Source organism: Sciurus carolinensis, chromosome 13 (assembly GCF_902686445.1).
Source record: "Sciurus carolinensis chromosome 13, mSciCar1.2, whole genome shotgun sequence".
NCBI lineage: Eukaryota > Metazoa > Chordata > Mammalia > Rodentia > Sciuridae > Sciurus > Sciurus carolinensis.
In genome coordinates, this window is record NC_062225.1 from 46,969,606 (window position 1) to 46,996,257 (window position 26,652).

The following is a 26,652-nucleotide window of genomic DNA, read 5'->3' on the forward strand; positions in this document are numbered from 1 at the left end:
ATCAGCTGGCATGCAGTCAGAAATAGTTCCTACAGGGAAATCTCATCAGACATTATTTGTAAAAGTCCCAATAACATCCAACAATAAGGTACATAATGCCTTCATGCTCCCTGGCCCAAGTCAGCCTTCTGTGAGGACTCCCTTCACCATGCAACATTTATGGTGTTGCATCCTACAGTCTCACCCACTATCTATGCTCATGTCAGTTTCCACCTATAGAAGTAGTTAAAACCAGTGGTTCTATCATATCTTAACTGTAAATGAAGACAATAATCTCCAATATAAAAATTGTTTTTGAACTGAGATCCTTTGTATTCTTTGCATATGTCCAGTAACATTTCAAACAATGAATTTTCTTTGCATTTAACTACTTTGACATGTAAATAGCTGTTTAAATCTGAAACATTGTTTTCTTGTTGTTAACATCTCTGAAATCAGCAAGAATCTGACATGGTTTAATGCATATTTTTCTTTTTTGTAATCATACGTAGAGTAATGGTGTATCCCACATCAATAGCATTTCAGATTCAATAAAACAATCTTTCCTAGCCATTTCTCAGAGGAAAAAGCAAATAAAATCAAAAGTAACCTTTCCTGATAGCAAATAGTAATGCATGAAAAAGCACATAATTGAAAACTAACTTGAGAAGTTAATCTCTCCTAGTCTTAACTATGCAAGTACTACTACGTATTTAAATATACATGCATCAAGTAGAGCTGAGGACTCTTGATTTTCCTTCAAGAATTCTAACTCGCTTTTATAGGTTTTTAAAAATAAATCTTGCAATCATTTTTGTTGTGCTTGTTTTTTTAATAAGATGACTTTCATGTTATCACTTCAGTGATACTCAATTCCCACTTGAAGGAAAACTAATAAATATTATCTCTACTTATCTTTTACATCCTAAGTTGTCTAAGAGATGATATGACCATGTACTAAAAAAATAGATATATTCAGTCAAGGGTTCTAGTAAAACCACACTGTGAACCCAATATAAAAGAGAAAACAAAATGAAAAGAGGAAAAGAGCAAAGAAAAACCTCTATCTTAAGACACAAATAAATCCCTTCTCTCAACATGCAGTGTGTGTGTGTGTGTGTGTGTGTGTGTGTGTGTGCGTAATGAGAAGGGGATAAGTAGGTTCATTAACCTCATGATTTCTAGGCAGTTAGTTGGCCAGTGGAAGAGAGAAAGGCATTCTTCCATGCAGTATGTGATAGCCCAAGTCATCATTAATGAGCAAAAATAGTTTAAAAACCAAACAGAATTAAAAATACTTAAAATGTCTTCCCAAAGAGTATTCGTTTTAATGTTTAAATCCCTTCTCCTGAAATACAATCTTTGACTTTTTATTTAAACTATTATTTATATTTGAGGTGTCATTTTCCATTCATCACTTTATAAAATACCCACCAAAATGAAGAAAGAATGCTAATGACTAATGGTTTAGAGAAAACCCATTTCATACAATATTAAAATACAATTCTATCTTCATATCTGCAATGGAAACTAACCTAATATCAGTAGATTAGTTCAACTTAACAAAATATTTTCTGAAAACCACCACCACCAAAGACCAACATTATTCTCACCACTTTAACAGCCCACAGAAACAATTTTATAAGTAAAATATATGAAATGACATTAAGGATCCCAGAAAAAGTTCCACTTTACATTCACCAGGGAAAAGAAATGAAGTTCCAAAGTAAAACCCGTCAATTACTGTCATTGCTTTGTTGCACTAAAAAAGATGACTTAAATCACAAAGAAACTTAGAAAGTACTAATTTAATTAAAATTAAAACTACCTACGGCTTTATCCCACTCAAAAACTAGCAATTTTTTTAATGAGTCCCTTCCCTGTAACCACTGAGTACATGCACATGCATATGAGTAATACTAACAAAGGGTCTTTATTTTCTATTTCTCTTTATTTTCTCTTCCTTTTAAAATTACTTCACCTTATTTTCAACACTCATATCCTTGAGTATACCATTCAGAAATGTGGATAACATGATGGTCTCATGGAACATAGTCACACTCCACATGATGAATGGCTAGTTACAAAATGACTTCTATCATTTAAAGGAGAACATGTAATTAAGACTTTACATTCAAATAAAAAGCTACAACTCCAAAGACACTGACTAGCTATGAGCTTCTGGAAGTCACCCACCTGGGGCAGCATGCGATTTTCTTCCTCCAGCTGTCTTACTCTTGCCTCCAGCTGCCTAACATAGGACAAGGTTGATTCTAAAATTAAAAAGAAAGAACTCACATTATCCACACAGATCTTGTTCAGTGCACTGTCAGGATATCTCTTGTTTGATTTACTTAAATCAGACTAAGTAACTACTTAGTCTGTTATTTAAAAAAAAAAAATTCCCTAGGAATAAAACAGCAGAAGCCATGGAAACTATAAACAGTTTTGAGCAATTATATAGTGCTAAAAAGTATGAGAAGTTTCTAGGTGGCCAGACTGCTAGCTTTTTCACACCAACCAGCCCTTATAACATTAAGCATCTTGAAGAAAGTTACTCCATCATTTTCCATTGTGTGCATTTTGCATTTTCAATATGTACCATATTCTAGACTTTTCTGTAACATGATCTGTAATCAAAATAAACAAGGTCTTATTAAAAATAGAATAAAAATGCAAAATACACAATTCCCTTCATTTTCCCAATTAATATTTTAAAAGAAACATTTGTTCTTCCTTACAAATCTATAGATATTAACTCTAATTAGAAAACGGCCATTAAAGGGCTAAATATTTAAATTTAGGCTAAATTTGGACTTTCACTGTGGCCACACAGGGGCAGAGACCCAAGTTTTCCCCAAATTTTTATGTAAAATCCAGGCAAGTGAACTGAAATTGGTTCTTGTCTTCAATTCTTCCAAAACTCAGATGGATCCTGAAAGCTCAGAATCAGAATCATACTCATTTTCTGTTCCATATTGAAACCCTAAAGTTTATAGCTTCTTCTCAAAAAAAGGATGGCAGATGGAAGAAAGTAGAGTTTCATTTTTAGGAAGAATATGACAGTAACTCTTCTTCATTAAAATGAAAATATCCAAGCATGTCATATAACACAATTGCAAATCATTCATTACCCAAGCACAAACATTTCAGGTATAGGGCAAAGTATGTAGTCACAAAATCCCTCCAGAGCATATTTTCATAGTTAATGCTAAAGTGGCAGAACCTTCTCAGTGTTCATGGATCACAGGATCACAAAAAAAGCAAAATCCCTTAGGATAGTGCATTTTAGAGGCAAGTGTTTAGAGCACCTGATAATCTGAAGTTAGAATTTCAAGCATTAATAACATGATCTTAAATTTATCATGGAAACTTCACTTTTATTTTTTGATATGGGACTTGATTATATGGAATCAAACCTGTGTGAGTGCATGTGTGTTCAAAGCGATAAGTTAACATTTTATTTCACATAGGAAGTTCCAACCTTTAATTCGCAAATATAACAATTAAGCTCTTCTCTGTGTAAACACAGCATGCCTGTTTCACAATGATTTGCAGAAAGCCCCCATCATTAACACTAATAAAAGGACATACTGACCTCACACAGATAGAGATTAGCCTTGAGTGTTCTTCATAAAAGACAACAAAAATGGAAGGTAAAGGAAACTGAAGATATTTGCTAGAGATGTGCTCTTGTTTTCATTTTTTTTTTGTTGTTTTTTTTTTTTTTTAGCTTAATGAAATGTTAAAACTCTGCTTTATGGACTTTTCAAAAGGCAAAGTACAAGTACACAGCATAAATGAATAGTAAAATTATTGATTTCGTGAGTCTGCTTTACTCTAGCAAATGAATAAGTGATTTGCAGATCATCAAGATGTGAATGTTGATTGCCTGATTTACACAGTTTTGCAAACCCAGCTCTCTTCTCTAGAAAAACAACCACTTGCTAAGGACCATCCAATGAAAAATTGATCAGCAATATTCTATTTAAACCACAAACAAAATAAAATTATTTTATCCTTTGTTCACAATTTATAGCTTATCTTAGTGCTCCTATTCTTTACTATCTCTAAATCTATGATATTTAAAGGAAAAGACTAAATAGTGGGATTTGGGCAGTATTTGAAAAATGCCACTGAATGGAATTTGTTTTAATTCAGTGACTATATTCAGCCACTTTAACACATTTCTCCCTTTTAAATCTTTGCAGTTTACACTTTTGATGACTTCACTCTCTACTTAAACAATTAAGTACTCTGTTCAGAAAAAAAAAAAAAAAGAGGGCAAAGGCAAATTCCAGAATTTGGAAAACATTCTCTAATTTCCATTTTTAAAGTTTAATTACAAGAGATCAAGTCCAAATCTCTGTCCCAAATCATTCACTGAAAATATGGGCTAAGACAGGAATAGATGGGGAATAGTTTATACCCATAAAACAATGAAAAAATATTACAAATGAAGGCAAAGGTAACGTTTGAGTTTGTCCCTTTAACACATTACTGATTTGTTTCAAACTTTGTTCTAGAGTTGGAAGAGAACACCAGTTATTGCAAGTCTTAACACATTTCTCAGAATATAGATTTTCTTTGAGGATTACAAGCTGTGTGCTAGGTTCCAGAAGATACTGTTAATTATTCCAAGCTCTTAGTCTCTTTTGCAATTATTAGTTAACAATTAAGGGATACTCCAAATGAAAAAACTCTCCTGGAAGGAATACCTCATCTGCATGCACAAATCAGAGTACTCATGCTGTTTGTTGTTTCATTCAATAAATGAGCTGATTATATAATCCTTCAATGGGACTGCAGTAGGCAAACATTTCTGAAGTTTACCATCAGGTCAGTAATTTCAAGTATTATTTGTACCTCACCATAGGTCAGCTGAGTCTGACCTATAACACATAGCCAATAATGGGACAGGAAATACATAAACTAAAACAGTATGGGATAAAGAAACTCCGCACATCACATCACAATTTCTGCCCTGAACCAGTTGAATATCAGGAAAAAAAAACTGACAGGATCTTTTGAATAAAAAAAAAAATGGAGTCCCTGGGGCATCAGATCATATTTGACCACATCTGCTACAACCTTCTCTTTCTCCATGATGACAACCATTGAATAAGCTGGTCTCTCATTACACACAACAAACATTAAGGACAGTTGTACACTGACCTAAGAGAAGTGTCTGACAAAGACTGGCAATCTTTTTTATCAAGAGGTGATAAATAAAAACTGCATTACAATGTATTATAATTGATCATATATATCATATATGTATATACACATATATATATGTTTATGTATGTTTGAGGGGGGCTACTGGGGATTGAACTCAGGTTCACTCCACCACTGAGTCACATCCCCACCCCTATTTTGTATTTTATTTAGAGACATGGTCTCAGTGAATTGCTTAGCAGTTAGTATTTGCTGAGGCTGGCTTTGAACTTGAGATCCTCCTGCCTCAAACTCCTCAGCCGCTGGGATTACAGGTGTGCACTACTGCACCTGAATGATCATTATATTTTATACCAGGGATTGATAGCTTCATAAAACTGAGATTTCAAAATGCCATTTGGCTTTCAGAATTCTGAGGCTGATGATCCAAATGAACATAAAAAATAGAAAAATATTTTGCTATAAACTACATAGATGTAAAATATGTTGAAAAAGGACCCTGTCTTCCAGAAACTATAACTAGTTGGGGGAAGTAACAGGGAAAAATAAAACCAATAAGGTAATGTGAAATTCAGTGCTAAAGCACATGGAACAAGAGTAAAGGAAGATGGATGTGGACTATAATTCATACAAAGGCAAAGCCTGAACTTAAATGGATCAATGGAATTATGATAGGCTGGAGATGCATGAGGGGAGCCACAGGATAGACAAAGGTCAGAAGCCAAGAGTAGTCATACTGCATACAGAGAAGGAAAGTAATCATATGACAGAAGAGTAAGAGACTGTTAGAGAGCAGAAGGAGGGTGGGCCAGGTTATGTCCTGTGTCAGGGATCTGGGAAAGCCAACATCAAATCACAGTAATCCAAGTGTCAATCTGCTTTTAAACTCTCCAAAAAGTTATTTCTCTTTCCATCCTGGGAAACCTATAGACATTAGAAAAGCAAAGAACAAATCATATCAATGTGAAAATTCTGTGACATTCTCAAAATGTTCTTTGGGTAAGTCTCAAACTTTCTAAGCAGAAGCCATTTTTCTCTATACATCTCACTTTTCTTTGAGCCTAGTGTAAAATGTTCATAGCACCTCTTCAACAAGTGTCAGAGATAAGCATAAACATTCCACTAAGTTCTCTCTCTTCTAAACAACCAGTTTTAGAGGTGGACTGTACCTTAAAGCCTTTATATTCCATCCTGACCCCCTGTCCCTAGACTAGTTTTTCGGATGAGAGAACTATAGCCAAGAGTAGTAAACTTGTATCTTAACCCTGAGGATTTGTCAAATATATTCAAAATATTCCATTCCATTGCTAAGGCACCACAGTGATTCTTATCTTGGATCTTCTAATCATGAAGTAATGTCTTGCTTCTTACCCAGGTAGTTAAACACTGTTATTTTTTTAGATATTCTTAACGGATTTACCTTTATAATCACCTGAGATTTTCCTCAGACAATATCCTTAATTTCACTTCATTTTACCTGAAATATATTCAATTGTATAAAGGAGCTCTATTTTTTCCCCCCTGCTATTGGAAGTACTCTGATCAAAATACTAAAGACTCTTTTCCTGCCTTTGATTTCTAAAGCAGTGATTCTTCTGCTAGGGGAACATCCGCCCTTGCAATCACTCATGAATGACCCTGACTACTATATGTAAAGGGTTTGTCATTGATAGTTAAAACTGCCTAAGGTTTGTCAAACTTCTAAGTGGTTTTAATCTGATGAGATAAAAGTATTGTCATTGTCTCCATTTTAGAGCAGAAAATAAAATCAGGTGATGGTCCATTCTAACACAAATGCCAACCACAGTGATTTTATACAGTGTAAAGGAGGAAAATCATTCAGAAGACTTTGGCAGTCTTATAATTATAGAAATTTCTGTGGCTGAGAGCTATGATTTGAATGTCCCTTTCAAGACTCTTGTTAAAATTTAATTGTCATCATAATGGTAATAAAAGAGGGGACCTGAAAGAGGTGATTAGATCATGAAGGTTCCCCCACTTATGAGTAGGATTGGTATCTGGCCCCCTCTTGCCCTTCAGCCCTGAGATTACAGCATAAGGTTCTTTCTAGATGCCTGCCACTCAACCATAGACTCTGGAACTATAAGCCAATAAATTTATGTTCACCATAAATTACCCAATCTTCAGTATTCTATCATAGCACAGAATGAACTAAGACAGCTTCTCTCAGCAAAGGTCCAACAGTCACATGATTTCCAATTCATAGGCAATCTTTCCAGTAAACCCCAAGCTCAATATACATGGTTTGAACTAGTTCCAGATTAATCCCACCAGTTATAGGCTTTAACACATTTCTAAGGAAATTATTTCAGAACAGTACATTTTAAAAAATTATTATTCTTCTGACAAAAGTGTTTCTCTTCTTCATGCAAGCTAAGGTCAGCTTTCTACTTAGAATTCATATTAGTTCTAAAAGTATATGTGATTACATGTCTCACTATAATTTGATGCTTTTCTTATTTAAAAACATCTTCCTGGAATCAGCATTTTCAGATTCGTCTGGATAATTCAGACTGCTTTATTGGCACAGTTAGGATTTTTTTTTAAATGGAACTTTAATTACCCTACAGAATTAAAAATTAATACCAAGCCTACCTCCACTATCTATTAAAATTTAATACCAAGCCCACCTCCACTTCTCTCAGTCCTCTCTCTCTATGCCAACCTGAAGGAGAAATGAGATAGTTATTTCCTATCTCTTTCTCCATATTTAAATCTGTTCAGTTTCTCCTTGGCCTACAGTTATCTTAGCTCTGTGTCTCTTCCCATAGCTTGCCCTGGCCAGATAACCCCTCCTCATTCCACTCTGCCTGGTCAAATGCTCCCTATTCTTCCATTCACAAAATAAAAAATAACTTCTAATAACTACAGTTGCCAAAGATGGGAAAATACTGCTTTGTGTAATGATGTGTCTCATATAGTTAGAGGTATTCAGAGAAAGCTCAATGAGATGTTTCAAAGATTTTTATCTATGTACACACTGTTGGGTTGGTCCCTTTAACTCTTAAGGGCAATAATTCTACAATTTTAAATTCTTCCCACTCTAAATGTCTTTCAGCTTTCTTTGTCAACTCATTGACAATGGATTATATATTGAGTGCCTTATGATTTCCTTACCTTCTTGTAGTGTTGATTATTTTCAACATGTGCCTAAATAAGCTAAATGAAAATATCATAAGCTCCACATACCAACTGGTAGTGTTCCCTGAAGGGGTTAATGCATACTTGTTTTGCTTTAATATTAAAAGAGGTCTCCATCCAATAGTTATTATCTGCTGTATGTCAGACAGTAGCAAGCAAGAGTGATAAGGTCTGGGTGTTCATGGAGCTCATATTGCAGTAGGGAAGGACAGACATTGAAAAGCAGACAAATAGGATATCTTATGAAGGAAAGATGTGCAATAAAGACAACAAAATAGTACTAGGATAGAGCAATTTCAGGAAGAGAATCCCTGTAGGGAGGAAGGCCTGGGAGGAGCTCTAGGCAGAAGGAAGCAGTGCCAAGACCCTGGTTGGGAAGACCCATATTCTGGAACCCAGTCAGGAAGTGGGAAGTAATGGCAGCTTGAGACAGAGCTCTGTTTGTCTTGTCACCTTCCTCCACTGCTTATGGTTTTAAAACCTTGTGCTTTTCTTTGGATGTTCCTATTTAGACCTAGTTGCAGACTATTTGACTATTGGACATTCATTTTAAAAAAAACAAAAACAAAAACAAAAACCTTAGTATTAGGATTCTTCTCTCTCCCTCTCTACTTTTCCCATTGGGAAATTCTGTTGTCTATCTCCAAAATATTCTGAGAATCCAACCTCACAGGAGTCTAATAGGTGTCCCTGCTTGCATTCTTGTCTTTTCTTCCTCAAGATTTAAATTCACTCACAATCTATTTCAAACCCAAGGTATCCAGGGTTTTCTTTCTAAAGTGCTAAGTCAGATCATTCCAAGTACTGCACTAGCTCCCAGTAGCAGAGTCCTACATGATCTGACCACCTGAAAACCTCTCTTATTCAGGCCATTACTTACTCTCCTCCAGCCACAGGACCTCCTTTCTGTTCTCAGATACTGCAGGCATGCTCCTGCTGAGCAACATTGCTTCAATCACACCATCCTCTTGACATGCTATTCCCCCAGACAGCAGTTTGACCAACTTCCTCAGCAAATCTTTATTGAAATCTCAACTGATCTCAGGGAGACACAGCCAATTCTCTGTATTTAAACTGCTACCACCTGCAACCCACACCTGATCTCCCTGACTCTATTATACTTCTTTATCTTTTGTCAAAATATTTTATCATCTCCTATCATGTAAATTAGCTTGTTCTTATTTTTATTGTATGAGGTCTGTCTCTCCACAAAATATAAACTCCACAAGGCAAGGATCTTTCACTACTGTGTTGAGTGACATAGTCCCAGTGCCTGGAAAAGTGTCTGGCCCAATCAAATGTTACGGAATGAACAAATCAAGCAGTTACGGACACAGTGCTCCAAAAGCAAATGATTTCATAATATCAGTCTACATCTTTTGGTCATTTCAAGAAAGAGAATTTGTACTTACCTGAAGCCAAATGCCAATTCTATTGTATTTTTTGAAAATCATTCTGTGGCACATTAAACTTTGCGTGGAAACTTTGGGAAGGTTCTCAACCGATGTCAGATTCAACAATTTGTGAGTCATTTCAATAAGAGAATCTGAGATGTGTTCTCATCAGGTATTCAGGGTTAAAGGATTAAAAATGTAAATAGCTGTGTCCCCACCAAAATTCATGTTAAAACCTCACCCCCACAGTGATAGTATTAAGATATGGGGCTGTGGGAGGTGATTGGGTCATGAGGAAATCAGATTAGTGCCCTTACAAAAGAGGCTTCAGGGAGCCCTTTTGCTGGTCCAGGTGAGGGCATCCATAAGTTCCAAGTGCCATCCATAAAGAATGGGACCTTATCAGACTGTGCTTATCAGAGTGTGCTGGAGCCTTGATCTTAGTCTTCCCAGTCTGCAGAATTGTATGCGATAATTTGTTATATTAATTACCCAGTCTATTATTTTGTTATAACATCCTAAAAGAACCAAGAGTAGAGGAAGTGGAGAGACAGAGAAATATTTGTAGAGGGAATGTGAAATGTGGACCATCTCTACCACAAAAGTCTTGGAATACAATGTAAGTGCCCTAATCTGCTTCAGATAAATCAAGTTCCTTTTAGTTACAAATAGCCACTGGAAGAAATTTAAACTTCACCTGGGCATTTTCTCCATAGTCTCTTCCTGAGAGGGATCTACTGAGGGAGCAGGAGTAAGCACAGCTGTGGGACACTGTACTTGGCAGGTGTCAATTGAGTACTGAGTGAGGGAATCTGAGCTGTCAGAGAACAGCCTGAGGATGGCTGTGGGCAGTGGTCCATATCAGGGTATGTTTCTTCATGAAGAGAAAAATCTGTCACTTCAAGGCAAGGGGAAAAAAAACTTGCTGTCTTGCTTATTTTAATTAGAATGAAGTCTGGAAAGACTACTTTCCAAGAATAGTTTGACAGAAAAATTATGAGTGCTCTTTGCTCTTCTTCAATGCCTTACAAGTATTATATTTTCTGAAATAGTAATTATTTTGCTCCATTTATTATTTTCTATGAAATTTATTATTTTATGAAAGAGGAAATATTTAAACGGACATTTAAAACTGACAATTTACATGGAAATCAATTTAAAAATCAGGAAAAATGTCAGAGTCTATGTCCTAACTTTTATATTAGAAAATAAACACTACAAATTTGTTCAAGATACTCTTGTCCCAAATGAGTTTTTTAAATGGCATTTTGTTGGATATTTGCTACCATCCACCTGTTGGTGGATCCTTGGTGCTATGGATTCAGTGTATCTCCCAAATATCATGTGTTGGAAACAATCCCCAAAGTCACAGTTAATGGAGTCTGAGAGATGATTGGGCAGAACACTGATGAATGGATTATCCATTCATTGATTAATGGGTTGTCAAGGGAGTGGCTTTATTGTAAAAAAAAAAAGAGCTCTCTCTGGCATGCTTGCACTGTCTCACCATGTGATACCCTTCATCTAACAGGTTATAATGCAGCAAGAAGGCCCTCACCAGAAGCCAAGCAGATGCTAGGACCATGTTCTTTGACTATCCAGCCTCCAGAACTGTAAGAAATACATTTGCTGTCTTTATAAGTTACCCAGTCTCAGATACTGTGTTATAAAAACAGAAAATGGTCTGGGACACCACACCTAGTTGTTAGAGCTTTGATTTCCCTCTATGTGTAATCTGGAGATCCCATATGACAAGGCCTTGCCTTATACTTCTTTTCACTTTTCCCTATGACCACCACAATGCTATGTGCTAGATGATGTTCCATAACATTGTTGAATGAATAAATGCTCTCCTTATTCGGTTCCCAACTATCCTGGGAGTTACTGCAAGTTTTGTGTCTCCAGGATAGTTTTAAGCAGATAACTCAAAATGCAGTCAGAGTTTCACCTATAAAACACACAACAGCAAGCAATCTAACTGAAGGGTGTTGTATAGGAATTTTTTATGCTCTAAAATTGTGTTCACTTTTACTCTTTTCTTGGAACGTGCTAATCCCACAAAGGATGTAGCAGGTAAGTAGCAATAAACTGGGCTAAAAGAACTAGGGACCATATGGAAAATATTTCAAATTCTAAAGAGCTGTTTAGTATGAGTACTGTTTTAACAACTTTTCAGGGTTAAAATGTGTCTCACTTTCAACTGTTACGTTGTTTGCGTTATTGTTGTCATTTCTCAGAGAAAATAGCTGCCTTTTCCTAATGCCAGGGATAAAAATGGATGTCATTTTAACAAAGGTGACAATTTTCTTTAATGTATATAGCCCCCTTGTAAGTGCATCTTGTTTGGTATTGTCAATGAATGTATAAGGAAGGAAATCTCAAAAAACAAAATTTCAAAAAACAGTAAATCTATAAAAATGTTCTTTTCTCTTAGCATAATTAGTATGCCTTTGCATGTATATTTATATGTTTTAAAAACCTATATCTAACAGCTTCTATTGCCATTATACTTTTCAGAAAAAATAAATTTTATCAAACAGCACAACAAAGCATCATTAATTTGACCTCCATCAATTGGAAATTCATAAAAGTTTGTTGAATTTAGCCTATGTATACACTCTGAACTGGTTAGGAAACAATAGTTGGCAGAACAAACTCAGTGCAAAAATGCAGCAATAATTATATTTGGAGGGCAAAGTTTTGCAAAATTTTAGCATTAGATTACATTGAGTGGTTATTTAAAATGAATGTTAGTTTAAATAAACAAAATTGGAAATAACACATATCTTGGCATTTTTTTGTAAATTATCTATTTTGGCATATTTATAATTGCTATGCTTTGTGACCACTGAGTTAACATACTGAGCACTTATTATGATCCAGGCACTACTTCATGTGCTAGAGATGATTCATTGAAAACAAATAGGGCTCCTCCCCCTTGAGGAATATTGTAGTTGGGAAGGTAGGCAGACAGATGTGTGCATACACACGGACAAAGCTGTCCTGAACATGCCACTCCAGCTTACACTTAGATCATCAGGGAAGACCTGGCATCCAAGTCCAAATGTGAAGGTAAATAGCTGGTAATAAACTTTCCAAGCAGCAAGAACATAACTTGCAACAACTCCAAAATGGGAATGAACCAGAGGCATTCAAAGAATAGAAAGAAGGCTGGAGCATTTGCAGTTAATTGCAAAAACAGGAAAGATGGACTTGTCTCCTAGGAAGGCAGGAGACAACTTAACTTGGATTTTGCACTCTTTGCAGTAGGGAGCCATTGGGGAATGGAAGATACAAGTAGCAACATCTCATCTTATTTATACTTTAAAATAGCATCCTGTCTTGTAGAAGATAGAGGAACAAGAACGGAGGTAGGGTACCCCTGAGGGAGCCTCTGTAGGAGATAAGCTGAGAGATGACTGTGGGTTGTATGTGAACCACAACAGTGGTACAGAAGTAGTAGCCAGATTCACCATATCTCCAGCAGGTAGAGCCAACTAAGCATAAGGATAGAATAGATATGAGGAATGAAGGAAAAAATTAATAATCAATGACAACTGCCATTGAGGTATGAAGTTAGGGAGAGTGGCAATCATGTGATGGCTTAGAGAAGGAGCAGGAGTGGGATTTGAAATCAAGAGTTCTAGTTTGTTCATGTTAGGTTTAGTATTTCTACCAAACATTTAAGGCAACAGAGAGTCAACAGTTGAATAGACAATCTGGGGTTCAGAAAAAAGATCTACAATTTTGGCTTAAATGTGGAAGTCAACAGCCAAGAGCAGTTGTTGAAGAGAAGGATGAGGATGGAGAAGGATCTGGAGTGGGCAGAGCCACATGGCAGTACTCTTCAATCCCCTTCTCCCAGGTCTGAGTCAGTATCCAGCCTTCCTTGTAGACACAAGCACAAATATTGTGTCTCTTCTTAGATACTGTATTAGTCAGCTCTCCATCACTATAATGAAATAGTTGAAGCAAGTAATTATTATATTTGATGACTGAAAGTTTTACTTTGGCTCACCAGTTCTAAAGGTTCCTATCCAAGATCAGATGACCTAATTGCTTTGGGTTCTCTAAAGCATTGGGTTTTAATTGTCAAATATGAACATTGAAGTCTATGATCTTTTGGGCTCTAACACCAGTAATTTCTGGGTTCTAATTGTGCATTTTACAATTATCCTTATTAATGGCATAACTGTGAAAGGGGGCTAAGATAGGATTTCTAAAAGCATATGTATATTATTTGGCTATTTTTTTATTCATTCATTAAGCATTTATGGCATACCTACTAATATCAAGGCCTTATGGAAACAGAAAATATGTAAGACTACATCACAGTGTTCTGAGAAAGGGGATAAGGCACACCTCTGTGACAAATGTTCACCTGTTCTGTTTATGGCTGTTAAACATGCTCATCTTAAGCTGGTTTACATTGAAAAGCACTATTCTTTAAGAATATCTCCTTATAGGTTTATTCTTTCCTAAACTTTGTATCCTTAAAAACATCTTCCACTGAAGAAACAGACCAGAATAAGGGAAAGCAATCCTCCAGATTTAATCTTGGTACAATGAAATATTATTTGACATCATTCTTATAAACAAATTACTGAAAAAAAGAATAAAAAATTATTGAATAACTACTTTTGTCTAAGCATCTATTTGACCATGGTAAACAGGAAGTATCAGGGTATTTATCTCTACATGCATTAATAAAATTGAAATAGGAAATAAATTAATCTTAAAAGTCTGGTTAAATTCAGTCCACACAAGTTAACCTGAAGGTGTTCACTGTTCTTTGATTTGAGAGACTCTTTAAAATAGTGTGGTTGAGAGAGAAAGTTCTAGCCAGGGAATTTTCACCTGACCTTGAAGTTCATTTGGCCTCTTCTAGCCTCACAAGGATTCCATCATTTCATCTTCACTAAATGGTTACCAAGCAACAGCAGAGTAGTCAATTTGGTCAAGCAGGCAAATCAGATGACACAAATAATGACTAATAACTTTAATTTATCATGTATCAAGCACTTTACTAAAAAGGCACATGCATTTTTCACATGCATTAATGTATTTGATCTTCACTGCAAAACTAAGTGGCAGATATTATTATCCCCATCTTACAGATGAAAGATTGAAGGTTTAGAGATAAAAATGTAACTCCTCAAACTCACAAAGCTAGTAGGTTGCAATTCTGCAACTCAGCTTGGGGTCTGCTCCAGCAAAGACCACCACTGTAGCATTATAAATATTCCTTATTGCACAGACAAAAATGAAGACCAGATTAAGCCATTATCAGATAATCTGATCAACATTCATAATCTACTTTATTTAAACATTCTTTCTTATATTATACCTGAACAGTACCCCATCACTCAGTTGATAACATTTCTTGAAGGAACAAAAACTGTTTTTCTTAAGTGCATGGAATTCAAAGTGTGCTTGATGCTACCCTCAGGTAAACAAGTCAGCCAAAGTGAGGATAACAAGTTTCACAGTCAACAACAACCAAACCACCCCAAGTCAAGTGCCTGGATCAGTAAGTCATTAGTGGGCTTAATAAGTACAAGGCAACCTGTGGAAATTTTAACAAACTTCTTACAACCTGTCTCAGAAGTCCATAGGCTTAGAAGAAAATGATAGACACAGGCAAGTGGTAGTTTCTTCTGGCTTGTTAATGTCTAATTTCAGTTTTTCAAAAGGAGTTGTTTTCTTGAATCTCTCCCAGATTCCCTTCTGGATAATTGGGAAGCCCAATGAAATATCCATGGCACTTAAAATTATAGCTATTTATGTGGTTGACATTATTCTTGGGCGATGATAGAGAATTTGATGTATATTATCTAACAGAAGTAACCTCAGGAATTTGGACAGAAGTTGGTCCACTCACCTAAATCAAATGTCTCAATACACTACTCTTAAAGTAGTCATCCTTACCTACAAAATCCTATGAAGTCTGAAATTATATAACAGTGTCATGATACCTCAGAAACTGAAGTAAATATAATAAATTTCTGTACCTAAAATAACTATAATCTTTATGTAATAATTTAAGCTGAATAAAATTCTGTATAGTCTGTAATTACACACACAAAACCAAAAGCATGTTTTAAATTCATTTTGGTCAAACTATAAGATCTGTTAAATTTTGTCTTGCTTTTGCTAACTTTCAGATTGATTTTATATTACTAGTAGAAATGCTGCATTCTGTGTATAAAATGGAATTCTAAATCAATTGTTTTTATTCACCCTTACAAAATAAAAGAATGCTTCTTTTACTTTCAAAGCAAATGGAATTGAAAAATCTAAGTTTTCACTTGAGTTAACCTCTTTTCAGTGCGTAGTCATTCAGTTTAGTAAAACCTTATGCCACAAATAAAATTTTATAAATCAAAAAGTGAAAAAAAAAGAGTAAATTATAAAATTGTAAAATAGAATCTGAACACTATGTCACTTGGGGGAAACTGTGTTTTATCCATCTTTGTAAGCCCAAGTCTGACATGCTTATGAAATCCCAAATAATCATTAAACTAAGGTGCTTGGCTCTTCAACAGGAAAATACCACAAGTATTTTAACAGTTTAAAATATCTCTAGAATAAATCCACATACTTACAGCCACCTGATAATTGACAGAGGTACCAAATTTTTATACTGGAAAAAAGAAGACTTTTTAACAAATGGCACTGAGAAAACTAGATATTCATCTGTAGAAGAATAATACTAGATCCCTACCTCTCAACCCTGCACAAAAGTCAAATTAAAATGGATCAAAGACTTAGGAATTAGACTAGAAACTTTGTAACTGCTAGAAGAAAACTCAGGGTCAACACCCTATCCCTTCACAAGACCCCTAAAATTCAAGAAATAAAACCAAGAATCAGTAAGTGAAATGGCATCAAATTAAAAAGCTTCAAAACAAAGGAAACAATTAAGAACTTGAAGAGAAAGACTATACAATGAAAAAATCTTTTCCAGCTGCTCCTTTGACAAGGGTTTAGTATCCAGAATATAACGAGACTCAAAAAACACCAAAACAAACAAACCCCTAAATAACCTAATCAATAAATAGGCAAAAGAATTGAACAGACATTTCTCAAGAGAACAAATGCGAATGGTCAACAAGTACATGAAAAAATGTTCAAGATCGCCAGCAATGATGAAAATGCAAATTAAAACTACACTGACTTCATCTCACTCTAGTCAGAATGACAATTATCAAGAATGCAAATAATAATAAATGCTGGTGAGGATGCAGGGAAAAACTTGCCCTCATACATTGTTGCTGGGACTGCAAATTAGTACAGCCACTCTGGAAAGCACTATGAAGATTCCTCAAAAAACTAGGAATGGAACCACCATATGACCCACTTCTTAGTATTTGTCCAAAAGAACTAAAATCAGGATATCATTGCAATACATCCATTTCAATGTTTATAGCAGCACAATTCACAATAACCAAATTATGGAGTTAGCCCAGGTGCCTATCAATAGAAGAATGGATGGAACCAAACTAGATGCCCTTCAATTGATGAATGGATAAAGAAACAGCGGTACATATATACAATGGACTATTACTCGGCCATAAAGAATAATAAAATTATGGCATTTGCAGGCAAATGGATGAAATTGGAGAATATCATGCTAAGTGAGATAAGCCAATCTCAAAAAACCAAAGGACGAATGATCTCGCTGATCTCTGCTTCATGTACAGAAAAACAAGATGTATCCCATTTGTTTAAAATTAAAAAAAGAAGAAGAAACACAGTCAACAAAAAAAAAAAAAGAAAAGAAATTGTTTTATAAATACACAGTGGAGCTTTACTCAGTCATAAAGAAAAATGAAATTATGACATTTGCAAGTAAATGGATGGAACTGGAGAACATGGTGCTAAGTGAAATAAGTCAGTTTCAGAAAACCAAGGGTTGGTTGAATGTTTTTTTCTCCTGTGTGGAAGCTAAAGCACAATAAGGGAAAGAAGGTGGGGCTGGGGTCAGATGTCATAAAGGTATAGGGAAGATCAGTAGAGTAGGAGCAGGGGATGGACAAGGGCAGGGAATGGAGAATGAATTTAACAAAATCACATTATGTGCATATATAAATATATATATGTATATATATGTACACTGCAGAGAATGTCATTTTGTGTATAGATATAAAGCACCAATGAAAAATAAATTAATGAGAGAAAGATCAGTAAAGGAAGGAGAATAGGGGAAGGAGGAGGAGAGGGAAAGTGGGGGAGAATGAGGACTACAGTGGAGTAAATTGAATTCCATGCCTATATGATTTTATCAAAAGGAACCTAACTACTATGTAAAACTATGATGCTCTAATAAAAAATATAAACAAAAATAAAATGTTCTTAAAAAGTATGAGAATTTAAAAATATTAGCAATTCACTTTACAGAATAAATTTTACTGGGAATAAAGTAAGTATAAGGACAAAGAGGGTCACAATAAAAGCATTACCCTTTTGGACATATTAAGATTAAGACAGAAGTTCACCTGGTCCCAAATTATTTGAGTAACACATTCCAATTAAAAATAATAATAATTAAATAATTTGTATTTACGAGGGAAAACTTCATTCCCATAAGATATCTCAGGGCATGCCAGGTGAAAGGAGGCTGACAAGAGGGATTTCTCTTGGCTTATTTTTTATTTTTATGAATTTTTAAAAGTTTGTTTTAATTAGTTATATATGACAGTAGAATGCACTTTGATACATCATATCATGGAATGTAAGTCCTCATTCTTCTGGTTGTACATGATGTAGAATACACTTGCCTTATTTCTTTATTAACGTATTAACACTATTCTCTCTTGGCTGCACTGGGAGTACATAACTATCTATCAGGAACACCACCATTGCATAAAGGGAATTACAGTTCTGAACCCCACCCTCTGGCTGAGAACAAACAGAAATATGCAAGATTTTAAGATGATAGAAGAAAGTGAAGAGTCCCATTACAGAATTGCCTATAACATGCCCTCTACCCCCTCTGTTGGAAGCTCAGCTTTGTGTTAACACCAACAGCCCTACTGGAGCTTCAGTTTGAAGGTACTGGCTTATCAGATTTACTGAGAAAGGCTTCTTAAATCATCATGTTAGACCCAGGAATGGAACAAGATGAATTGTTTTTAATTTGCAATCAGTCCTTGGGAAGTACACAGGAACATTAAGGTAGAATAAAACAATAGGTCTGTGGACTGTATAAATTCAAATCCATGGAAAATGATGAATATCTCTTACATTTACAAATGTATATATCTTTCCATAAATGATTGTTTTAATGCACCAGTCTGAAAATGAATTAATCTTTTTAGTCTAAATAACAATTGTCTTGAAATTTATTCTTTTAGCTTCTGTCTTATGCTGAGGTGCCAGGGAAGTCAATCATCGTGAAACACCAACTTCTCACATCCTATCACCACCATCGAGCTAGGAATTTAGTTCTGAATGCACATGGAGAAAAATGAATTACTTGGAAGAGGTACTCGCTAATAATTCTGAAGCAAGAGCCGCTCAATTCTCTGCTAATAATATCCAATCAGCTTTTGTATAAAGGTTTAGAAAAATGCTTGCTTTGTGATAGACACCATGATTATCTATTTGATAAATTTGTAGGGAGGAAAAATAATTTTAGGTTTTCAGCCAGGTTTCATATAAGCTTAGGGAAGATACTGCTTCAGGAAGGAATATCAAAAGGTGGCAGGGGGTGGGGTACCTTCCCTTACCATCTTCTACTCAGTTGGACCTAAGCGAGCCAACGTTAAACCATCTCCCCAGATCTCCAGTCCAGTCTCTCTCCTCTAGTTGGATTTGGCCCTCAGTTTCTACAGTTTCAGAAGCTAGCTCTCTTGTACTGCTATTGAATTTCAGCACCTAAAGTCTCAGCTCCCTGCCCATCACTTTATGTGGCAAGCAATAAATTCCCTAGTCAGCTTCAGGATATTGCACAGAGACCTTCTCTGATCAGCTTGGGTCTTCTACCTGACCTCAGCTGACCACTTGAACTTTTTTTGAAGCAGATCTGAAAGACCAGACAACCAGTATGTGCATAAAACACAACTATCTCCTTTCCTCATATATTCAGCATCATTACCCCATCAGCTATACCCACTGTTTTTTTTTTATTTTTTCATACATTTTATTCTCCTTTTAATAGTATCTGAAAAGAGCATGAAATACTTGTTTATTGCAAAAAATATATCTAGTATGAGTTAAGGTACTCCTTTAAAAATTTGTTCAGGTACTAAAAAGTTACAATGTCTTTTCCAACATTCCCTTTATTTTACTTTAAGAACCAGCTCTCTGGAGACAGTCATCTGGGATTTTATTTAGACAGGTAGTTAAAAGCAAAGAATGAGAAGTAGGCTTCCTGGGTTTGAATACTCCCTCTGTCACCTATACTGTGGTCTTCAATAAGTTATTAAAAATTCTTGGCTTGTCACGGTGGTGCACACTTGTAGTCCCAGCAGTTTGGGAAGCTGAGGCAGAAGGTTTGCAAGCTCAAAGGCAACCACAGCAACTTAGCAAAACCCTGACTTGAAATAAAACATAAACTGGCTGAGGCTGTGGCTAAGTGGTTAAGGGCCCCTGGGTTAAATCCCTGGTACCAAAACAAAAACAAAAACAAAAACAAAAAAACCCTTCTGACCTTTTGTGCCTTAATTTCCCCATTTGCAGAGTGGATTAATAACAGTACCTATCCTATGTAGTTGCTGTGAAGACTAAGTTACTGTGTGTAAATCACCTGAAACATTGGCTGGCATATCATAAGCCCTAGCTATTTAGTATTAGCATGGATGCTGGTAACAATAGTTGTGGCTTTGATATTGCCACCATTACTACCATGTCCCTGGCCCTCTCTGGGAGGGTAGATTTCTTGTCCTCCTCTACACTCTTGATCCAGGACCATGAGGGCTGATAGGATGTCCTGGATATTTGTATATTCTACCCACGGCAGTCCACGTGGTCTGCAGCCCAGGTTCCTATTTTAGACCTTCCTGGCTGTTCTATCACTCAGTCATCCATACCAAACACCAACCAGAATTAGCCACTTTCCCTGAGTACTCTGACTACTGTATCGGGCATTGAACACAGCACTGACAATCTGACAAACATGTAAGAACCAAATCACAACAAAAGTATAAGAAGATTTAAGGGGAAATGCATGTCTTAATTTTGGGAGGCACACTGACTAAATGACTCCACACACAAAATTTATTCAACTGGTATTACTAAAATGACGAGCTATACTCTGACTGTTAATAAACATCGTACTTAGGCCAAAATGAAAGCCATACATGAATAATTGTTTATTCAACAAATATTGAATGTTCCAGACACTAGATTATAATAGATAACAAAGAAAGAAATACTAGATAAGAAAAAAAAATAAATGCATAAAGTTATTTTAAAGATGTTTAGCGATATAAAGGAATGATTGTGTGGGCAGAGAAAGCCACTGTGAGGAATGTGCATTTTAATTGATAATGAATGAATGGAAGATAGTTATGGTTAAATCAAGAGCATTCTAGACTGAAGGGACAGTTTGTTCAAAGGGCCTGTGGTGGGGATGATCTTAGCATTACAGGGGAACTGAAAGTCAGGAGCCTAATGAGTAAGGATATTATTGGGAAGACAGCAAAATACTTTTAAAAGAGAGCACAATTAGGAGGAAGAGTGTTTGTTAAGCATTAAAACCTGTATCCATCTCAACCCAGTTGGGTTATTAGGGTCATACTATTCCTTCTTCCTCTTAAATTCTATAAATCTCTATAGAAAGTGATATAGTGAGAGGCAGATCAAAGAGATTATATTGTCTCTAGCACCTTGAGCTGACTATACAAAAATGCCAGAGCAAAGTGTTTAAGATGAAGGGCACAGCAGGCATCCATCTTAATTACAGGAAAAAAGAAGATGGATTTAATTTTAGACCCTTTGTGGTAAAGTGGTTTAAAGTCAAAGAGGGTGAAGCAGGTGAAGCAATCACTGATAATCTCCCAACTTCATACTTAAAAGACCCTACCTGAGGATACAGGTCAGGGGGCATGGAGAAAGGAAGTGGAGATTACATAGCATCAAGCAAATGGATTCATGAATGACTTAGAATCTAAAATGTAATTTTAATTTCTATTTCTAAGCTGAAACGGAGATTTCTTTTTAAAGTTCTGTCCCAGATTGTTTAAGAACATCAGTCAAAGTACTCTACATACTCTGCATGGGGACTTTAAACATTTTTTTTTGAAGTACCTTCTGAAAAATTCACTTCCAATTAGGAACACAGCTCAATATTTCAGGTAAAATTTCCTCTTAATGAGGAAAGAAAAGAGTCTGGGGACAGATGGACTGGGTTGCCTGGCTAAGAACTTAATTTTCCACTTAGCTCTCTGCAAGACAAGGCAGACAACCTTAGTCCATACATTAATATTTATTTTTAAAAAGGCATAATGTTCCATATGGGAAGAAGATTTGGGGGAAATGAGGCACTGGCAATGCTAGCTTAGGCTTCTAGATTGCTCCATATTAGTGTAGGTGTGTTCCTTAATATGGAAAGTAAACCTCCAATTAACATGGAATTTATTTTGTGAAAATATCTTTACAGATAAATTGCTTAAATGGATGGCTAGGAAACCATAGCAACTATATATTTTAATTAAAGTTTGCTGCTTGAAAGAAATCTTAAATAATTGGTGCCTACAAGGCTTTGCTGAATTGGCTTAGCTATGAAAAATCCAGACTTTTAGTAACAGGAAAGGAAAAAAATCTACCATCTTCCCTTTATGTTATACATCTTATAAAAGAGATAACCTGAGTTAATTTTCCAATATTTGAAGCTAAAATTTGTCCTATTAATAGGAAGTCCACTTGAACACAATAGAAAAAAATTATAACTCTGGCTTAGGAACGTTTTCCCAGCCCCGTATGATAAGACACTCAAAAAAAGAAAAGGACATTTTAAAAATTCTTTGTGACAACTATTATTAATACTTTCAATTTAATGAATGCCAATGATGTCTGTTTACCGTAGAAAAGTGACATTTTGACATTTTGTGAATAATTGCCTGAAACAGAAGTGGGCATCTTCAACCACACATTTATTTAAGCATTTATGGGCAGTCAACTAGATGTCTGTACTGAAATAAAAATCCTTAGTATATTTAACAGAATGTCCCCAGTGATAATAATTTCTTGACACTTCGTTTTATCCTCCAAATAGTATTGTCTCTATTCAATGGCTAAGGCAGATGGTGTCCAGCAGAAGGCAATTTCCAAATCAAGTACTAAGATTGTATCTACACCAGTAAACCAGTTCAATGGCTTCAACAGAACTGACCACTGAGTCCAGGAACACCTTACCCATTTTCCTAAATAACAAAGCTAAAAGTAAAAGTCAGGTGGGTTGCTGTACTGGTCTTCCTATGCACTCAACAGGCCCATTGGGTGGGTCCTCAGTCCCATCTTGGTCCTTAATAGAACTAAAATCCTGGGGCTTTGTCTGACTACATGAGGATAAAAGGGGGGATATGGGGAAAAAAAAAAAACCTAAGTTGGGAACAAATTGGTTTTGTCCCCACTATATGAGAATAGGATATAGGAAAACAATACAAGCCAATAGTGTCCTGTCAGAGATTAATGGTTAAAAACTATCCAAACTGAAATAGACACTAGGACAGTTCAAGTGAAAACTGCCTACATTTCACGTGAAGTTTATAATCTCATTAGCTGTTAACCAATCCAAACCGCTAAGTTCTTTAACAAATTTGCCTCAGAGATAACCTTTACCTTACATTCCCCTGCCACCTCTTCATCTGGACCCAGGACATCTAGCACCAAGTGTACTGGCGAGCTGGCCCCTCTAGAGGGTCTGCACAGATCGACACTCTGGGAAAGTCTAGACTTTAACACTACGCAGGCCATTGGCACTGGCTGTTCTTGACAGCCTATAGTCACAGAATTTACACGCACTCAGCTCTCACAGGTCCTCTGTGCCCACATGCCACCTCAGTGAGGGGACTGCTGCTGCCTGGCCAGCAGGGTTTCAAACATTTTATTTTGAGAAGGTTTGATTTGTTCATGCTTTTTCCCATCTAAACATTATCCTTTAACCACTTTTCTCTATGAAATTTACAAATTCCACCTATCATTCCAGAATGGGTCCTTATATTCTTCTATCTTGCAGACTCCCTGGACTAAGTGAGCCTATCTGACTCCATTAGGGACAGTTCACCTCTGGATTCACACTATACTTTCCTTTCACTCAATGGAATTCCACATACATTCACACTTAATTTCATTCTAATTTATTCTGTTGGCGGCCTCAGTTGCATACATTCCTCAAGGGCAGAAGTTTGGTATGTAGCCATGATCAATTTTGTAAGTACTTGATATTTGAGTAAATACTTGCAGTCTTAAAAATCACCACCATAACTGGATTCAACCACTAAGGAACAATCACTTTCATTTCTACCACATTTATTTCATGAAGTTTTCCCATTCCCAAAAGGCTGCTGGGTTGGGGGTGGGGGAAGAGCAAGCTGTTCTTATTTATGCAAAATGCAGTCTGATAAAACAATTAGTATTTTTTCCTACTCTTGATTACAAAATGTTTAAACAGATTGTATTAAGATTTACCTCAGTCAACCCCAAGGGAGGTGGGGTGGGTGGGCAGAATTCCAAAATGTTTATTTGCAAATCAGTTGTTTGGAAAGAGGAAAACACAATCCCTGGGCGGAAATGATGCTCCATTCAGGTCTGGTTTTCCAAAAGCCTGGATAGTGAAGTCAAGGGATATAGAGAAACAGAAGCTTCAGTAAGGAAGTAGAAGTAGATTTGGGAAAGCTGACGTGAAAACCAACACTGAAGCTCTGGAAAGGGAAGGTGGAACAATTGCAGGCGGTATCCACACCCCTTCCTGCAAGTGATGAACTGAGGATCTGGGAGCAGCTCTCTAGTGCTGGGAGACAGGAAACTCCAAACTGCAGTGTAGTCTCCACTGTAGCTTTCAAAGGAAAAGGACAAGGAAATGTCAAGTTAAGAGTTGTGGGAAAGAAAGGGACCAACTGTGACTGCTCAACTGACCAGGCCACTTGTGTATGAGAGAAAGGGCCTATGCGCTTGCAGGGATGCTCAAATGGCAGACATCCAGAAATCACTAGGTCCTGTCTTTCTCAAGCTATGTTCCTTCAAGTCCTAGATTCTCTCACCAAATCAACAGCTGGACAACAGGAAGAAATGTTCCATGGTCAATCAGTTTGAGAACTACTAGGCTAAATAAAATCAATCACAGTTCTTTAATGGGTACTTAGTCAAGAACGAGCTTTGTAATCTTGGCAAGGTTGGGGGAAACTATACCATGTCGCCTTTCCAAAACTGTTTTAACATAGAATTTATGCTGCAAAGGACAACTTGGTGTGACTGTAGGATCAAAAATGCACATCAACTCCTTCTCTTTCTACAGATGAGAAAAGAACTAAGACCTGGGGAAGCAATACCATTCTTAAGAGGAGGATTTCAGGGATCAGTAGAGAATAGAATTCACATTTCTTATGACAGGTCAGTTCTCTCTATTCTACACTATCACACATGTTCTGGTCACAGGTCAATTTCCATCAAACTACAGTGCCTTAGCGCCACCTTCTTTCCCGAGAATCCTCAGGTTCTTGTTTCTTCTCCCCAGCACCAGGTCTAAGTGTCCAAGTTCACCCAAGACTAATCTTGACTCTTGTTTCTGATCTATTCTACTTAATAGGCACAATCTCACCTGCCAGCTCACCTGGATTATCTACAGATTACCTGCCACTAGAATCCCCATCATGACATGATTGTTCCCCAACCAAAACATCACCTGCTACCCTCAATGGACCTTCTCAATACTAATGATCTACTTGGAGCAATGCCATGTCCTGATAGCACATATTCTCTCCATAGCCTCAGCCCCAACTAGAATACCTCCCATAACCTCTGCTAGGTCCAACAAAAGTCCCTGCCCTCCCCAAGTTCTCCTGTCCCAGCCTAGTCCCTTCTCCCACCCACTGAGCTCTTTGTTGCCCTAGGCAACATCTCATCCTGTACCAGTACCCATAGGACAACCTTCTGCCACAGCAAGTATCCATGGCAACCAAATGGGGACGGAAAATAGAATTAAAGTCCATAGATAATTCCCTAAAGTTAGCTTAGCCAATAGATGATTTCTCAGAGAAGTGAACGTTTGGCAAAACCAAGTATATTGTGTTCCAAATCCTCTTTGTTGCACTGTGGTCTGCTGGGCAATGACATGGCTTATAGTAAGGGCCTGGAAAACATGGAGAGCAGCCCAGGTTTGCCTGGCCTGGAGAAAAAACACTGCCTAGGGAAGGAGACGAATGAGGGGAGGATGCAAGTCGGGCTATCAGTTCTCCTTATTCCTCAACTTGTCTAAGTTTATTGAGGGCCTGCAATATGCCAGCCACTGTAAGGAATATAAAGAAATATAACACAAGTGAGATTTGCAGGTTAGTCAGGAAAATAAAACTGAAGTGTATAAAAAGATAAATATGATTTAAGGACTATCAAGATAAAAATAGACAAAATTACTGCAAAGAGGAACATGATTAGTTGCCAACTGGATTGCACAAACAATAACAGCCAGGAATGTTCAGAACAGTGTGAAGATCCCTCATCTATGAACATAACAAAAGACTTTCAGGATGCACAGGACCATACTGTCATCTGGCTCATACATCTTTCCATAAAATGGGCATGTTCAGATTTAACTGATGTCAGAATTAAATAACATAGTATATATGGTAGCATTTTGGAAGCATAAGAGCTCTACAAACTGATTTATCATATTTTTATATTTCAGGATCAAAAACCTAGGTCAGCAAGTCAGTCTTTATAAGCCTGTAGAAATATTACCTACAAATAAGTTTCAGTACTTACCTGATATTCAGTTAAT

At 36.4% G+C, this 26,652-nt stretch overlaps 1 protein-coding gene across 3 annotated transcripts in view; it reads right to left on the bottom strand.

The window, feature by feature from the left end:
- The window catches only part of Ccdc85a (coiled-coil domain containing 85A), a 194,902-nt gene that overhangs the window by 37,718 nt on the left and 130,532 nt on the right, over positions 1 to 26,652 (bottom strand). For all 3 annotated transcript variants that reach the window (XM_047522985.1, XM_047522986.1, XM_047522988.1), the window contains exon 3: positions 2,176 to 2,252. In XM_047522985.1, coding sequence (XP_047378941.1) covers positions 2,176 to 2,252 — 77 coding nt within the window. The remainder of the gene's footprint in view (positions 1 to 2,175; positions 2,253 to 26,652) is intronic.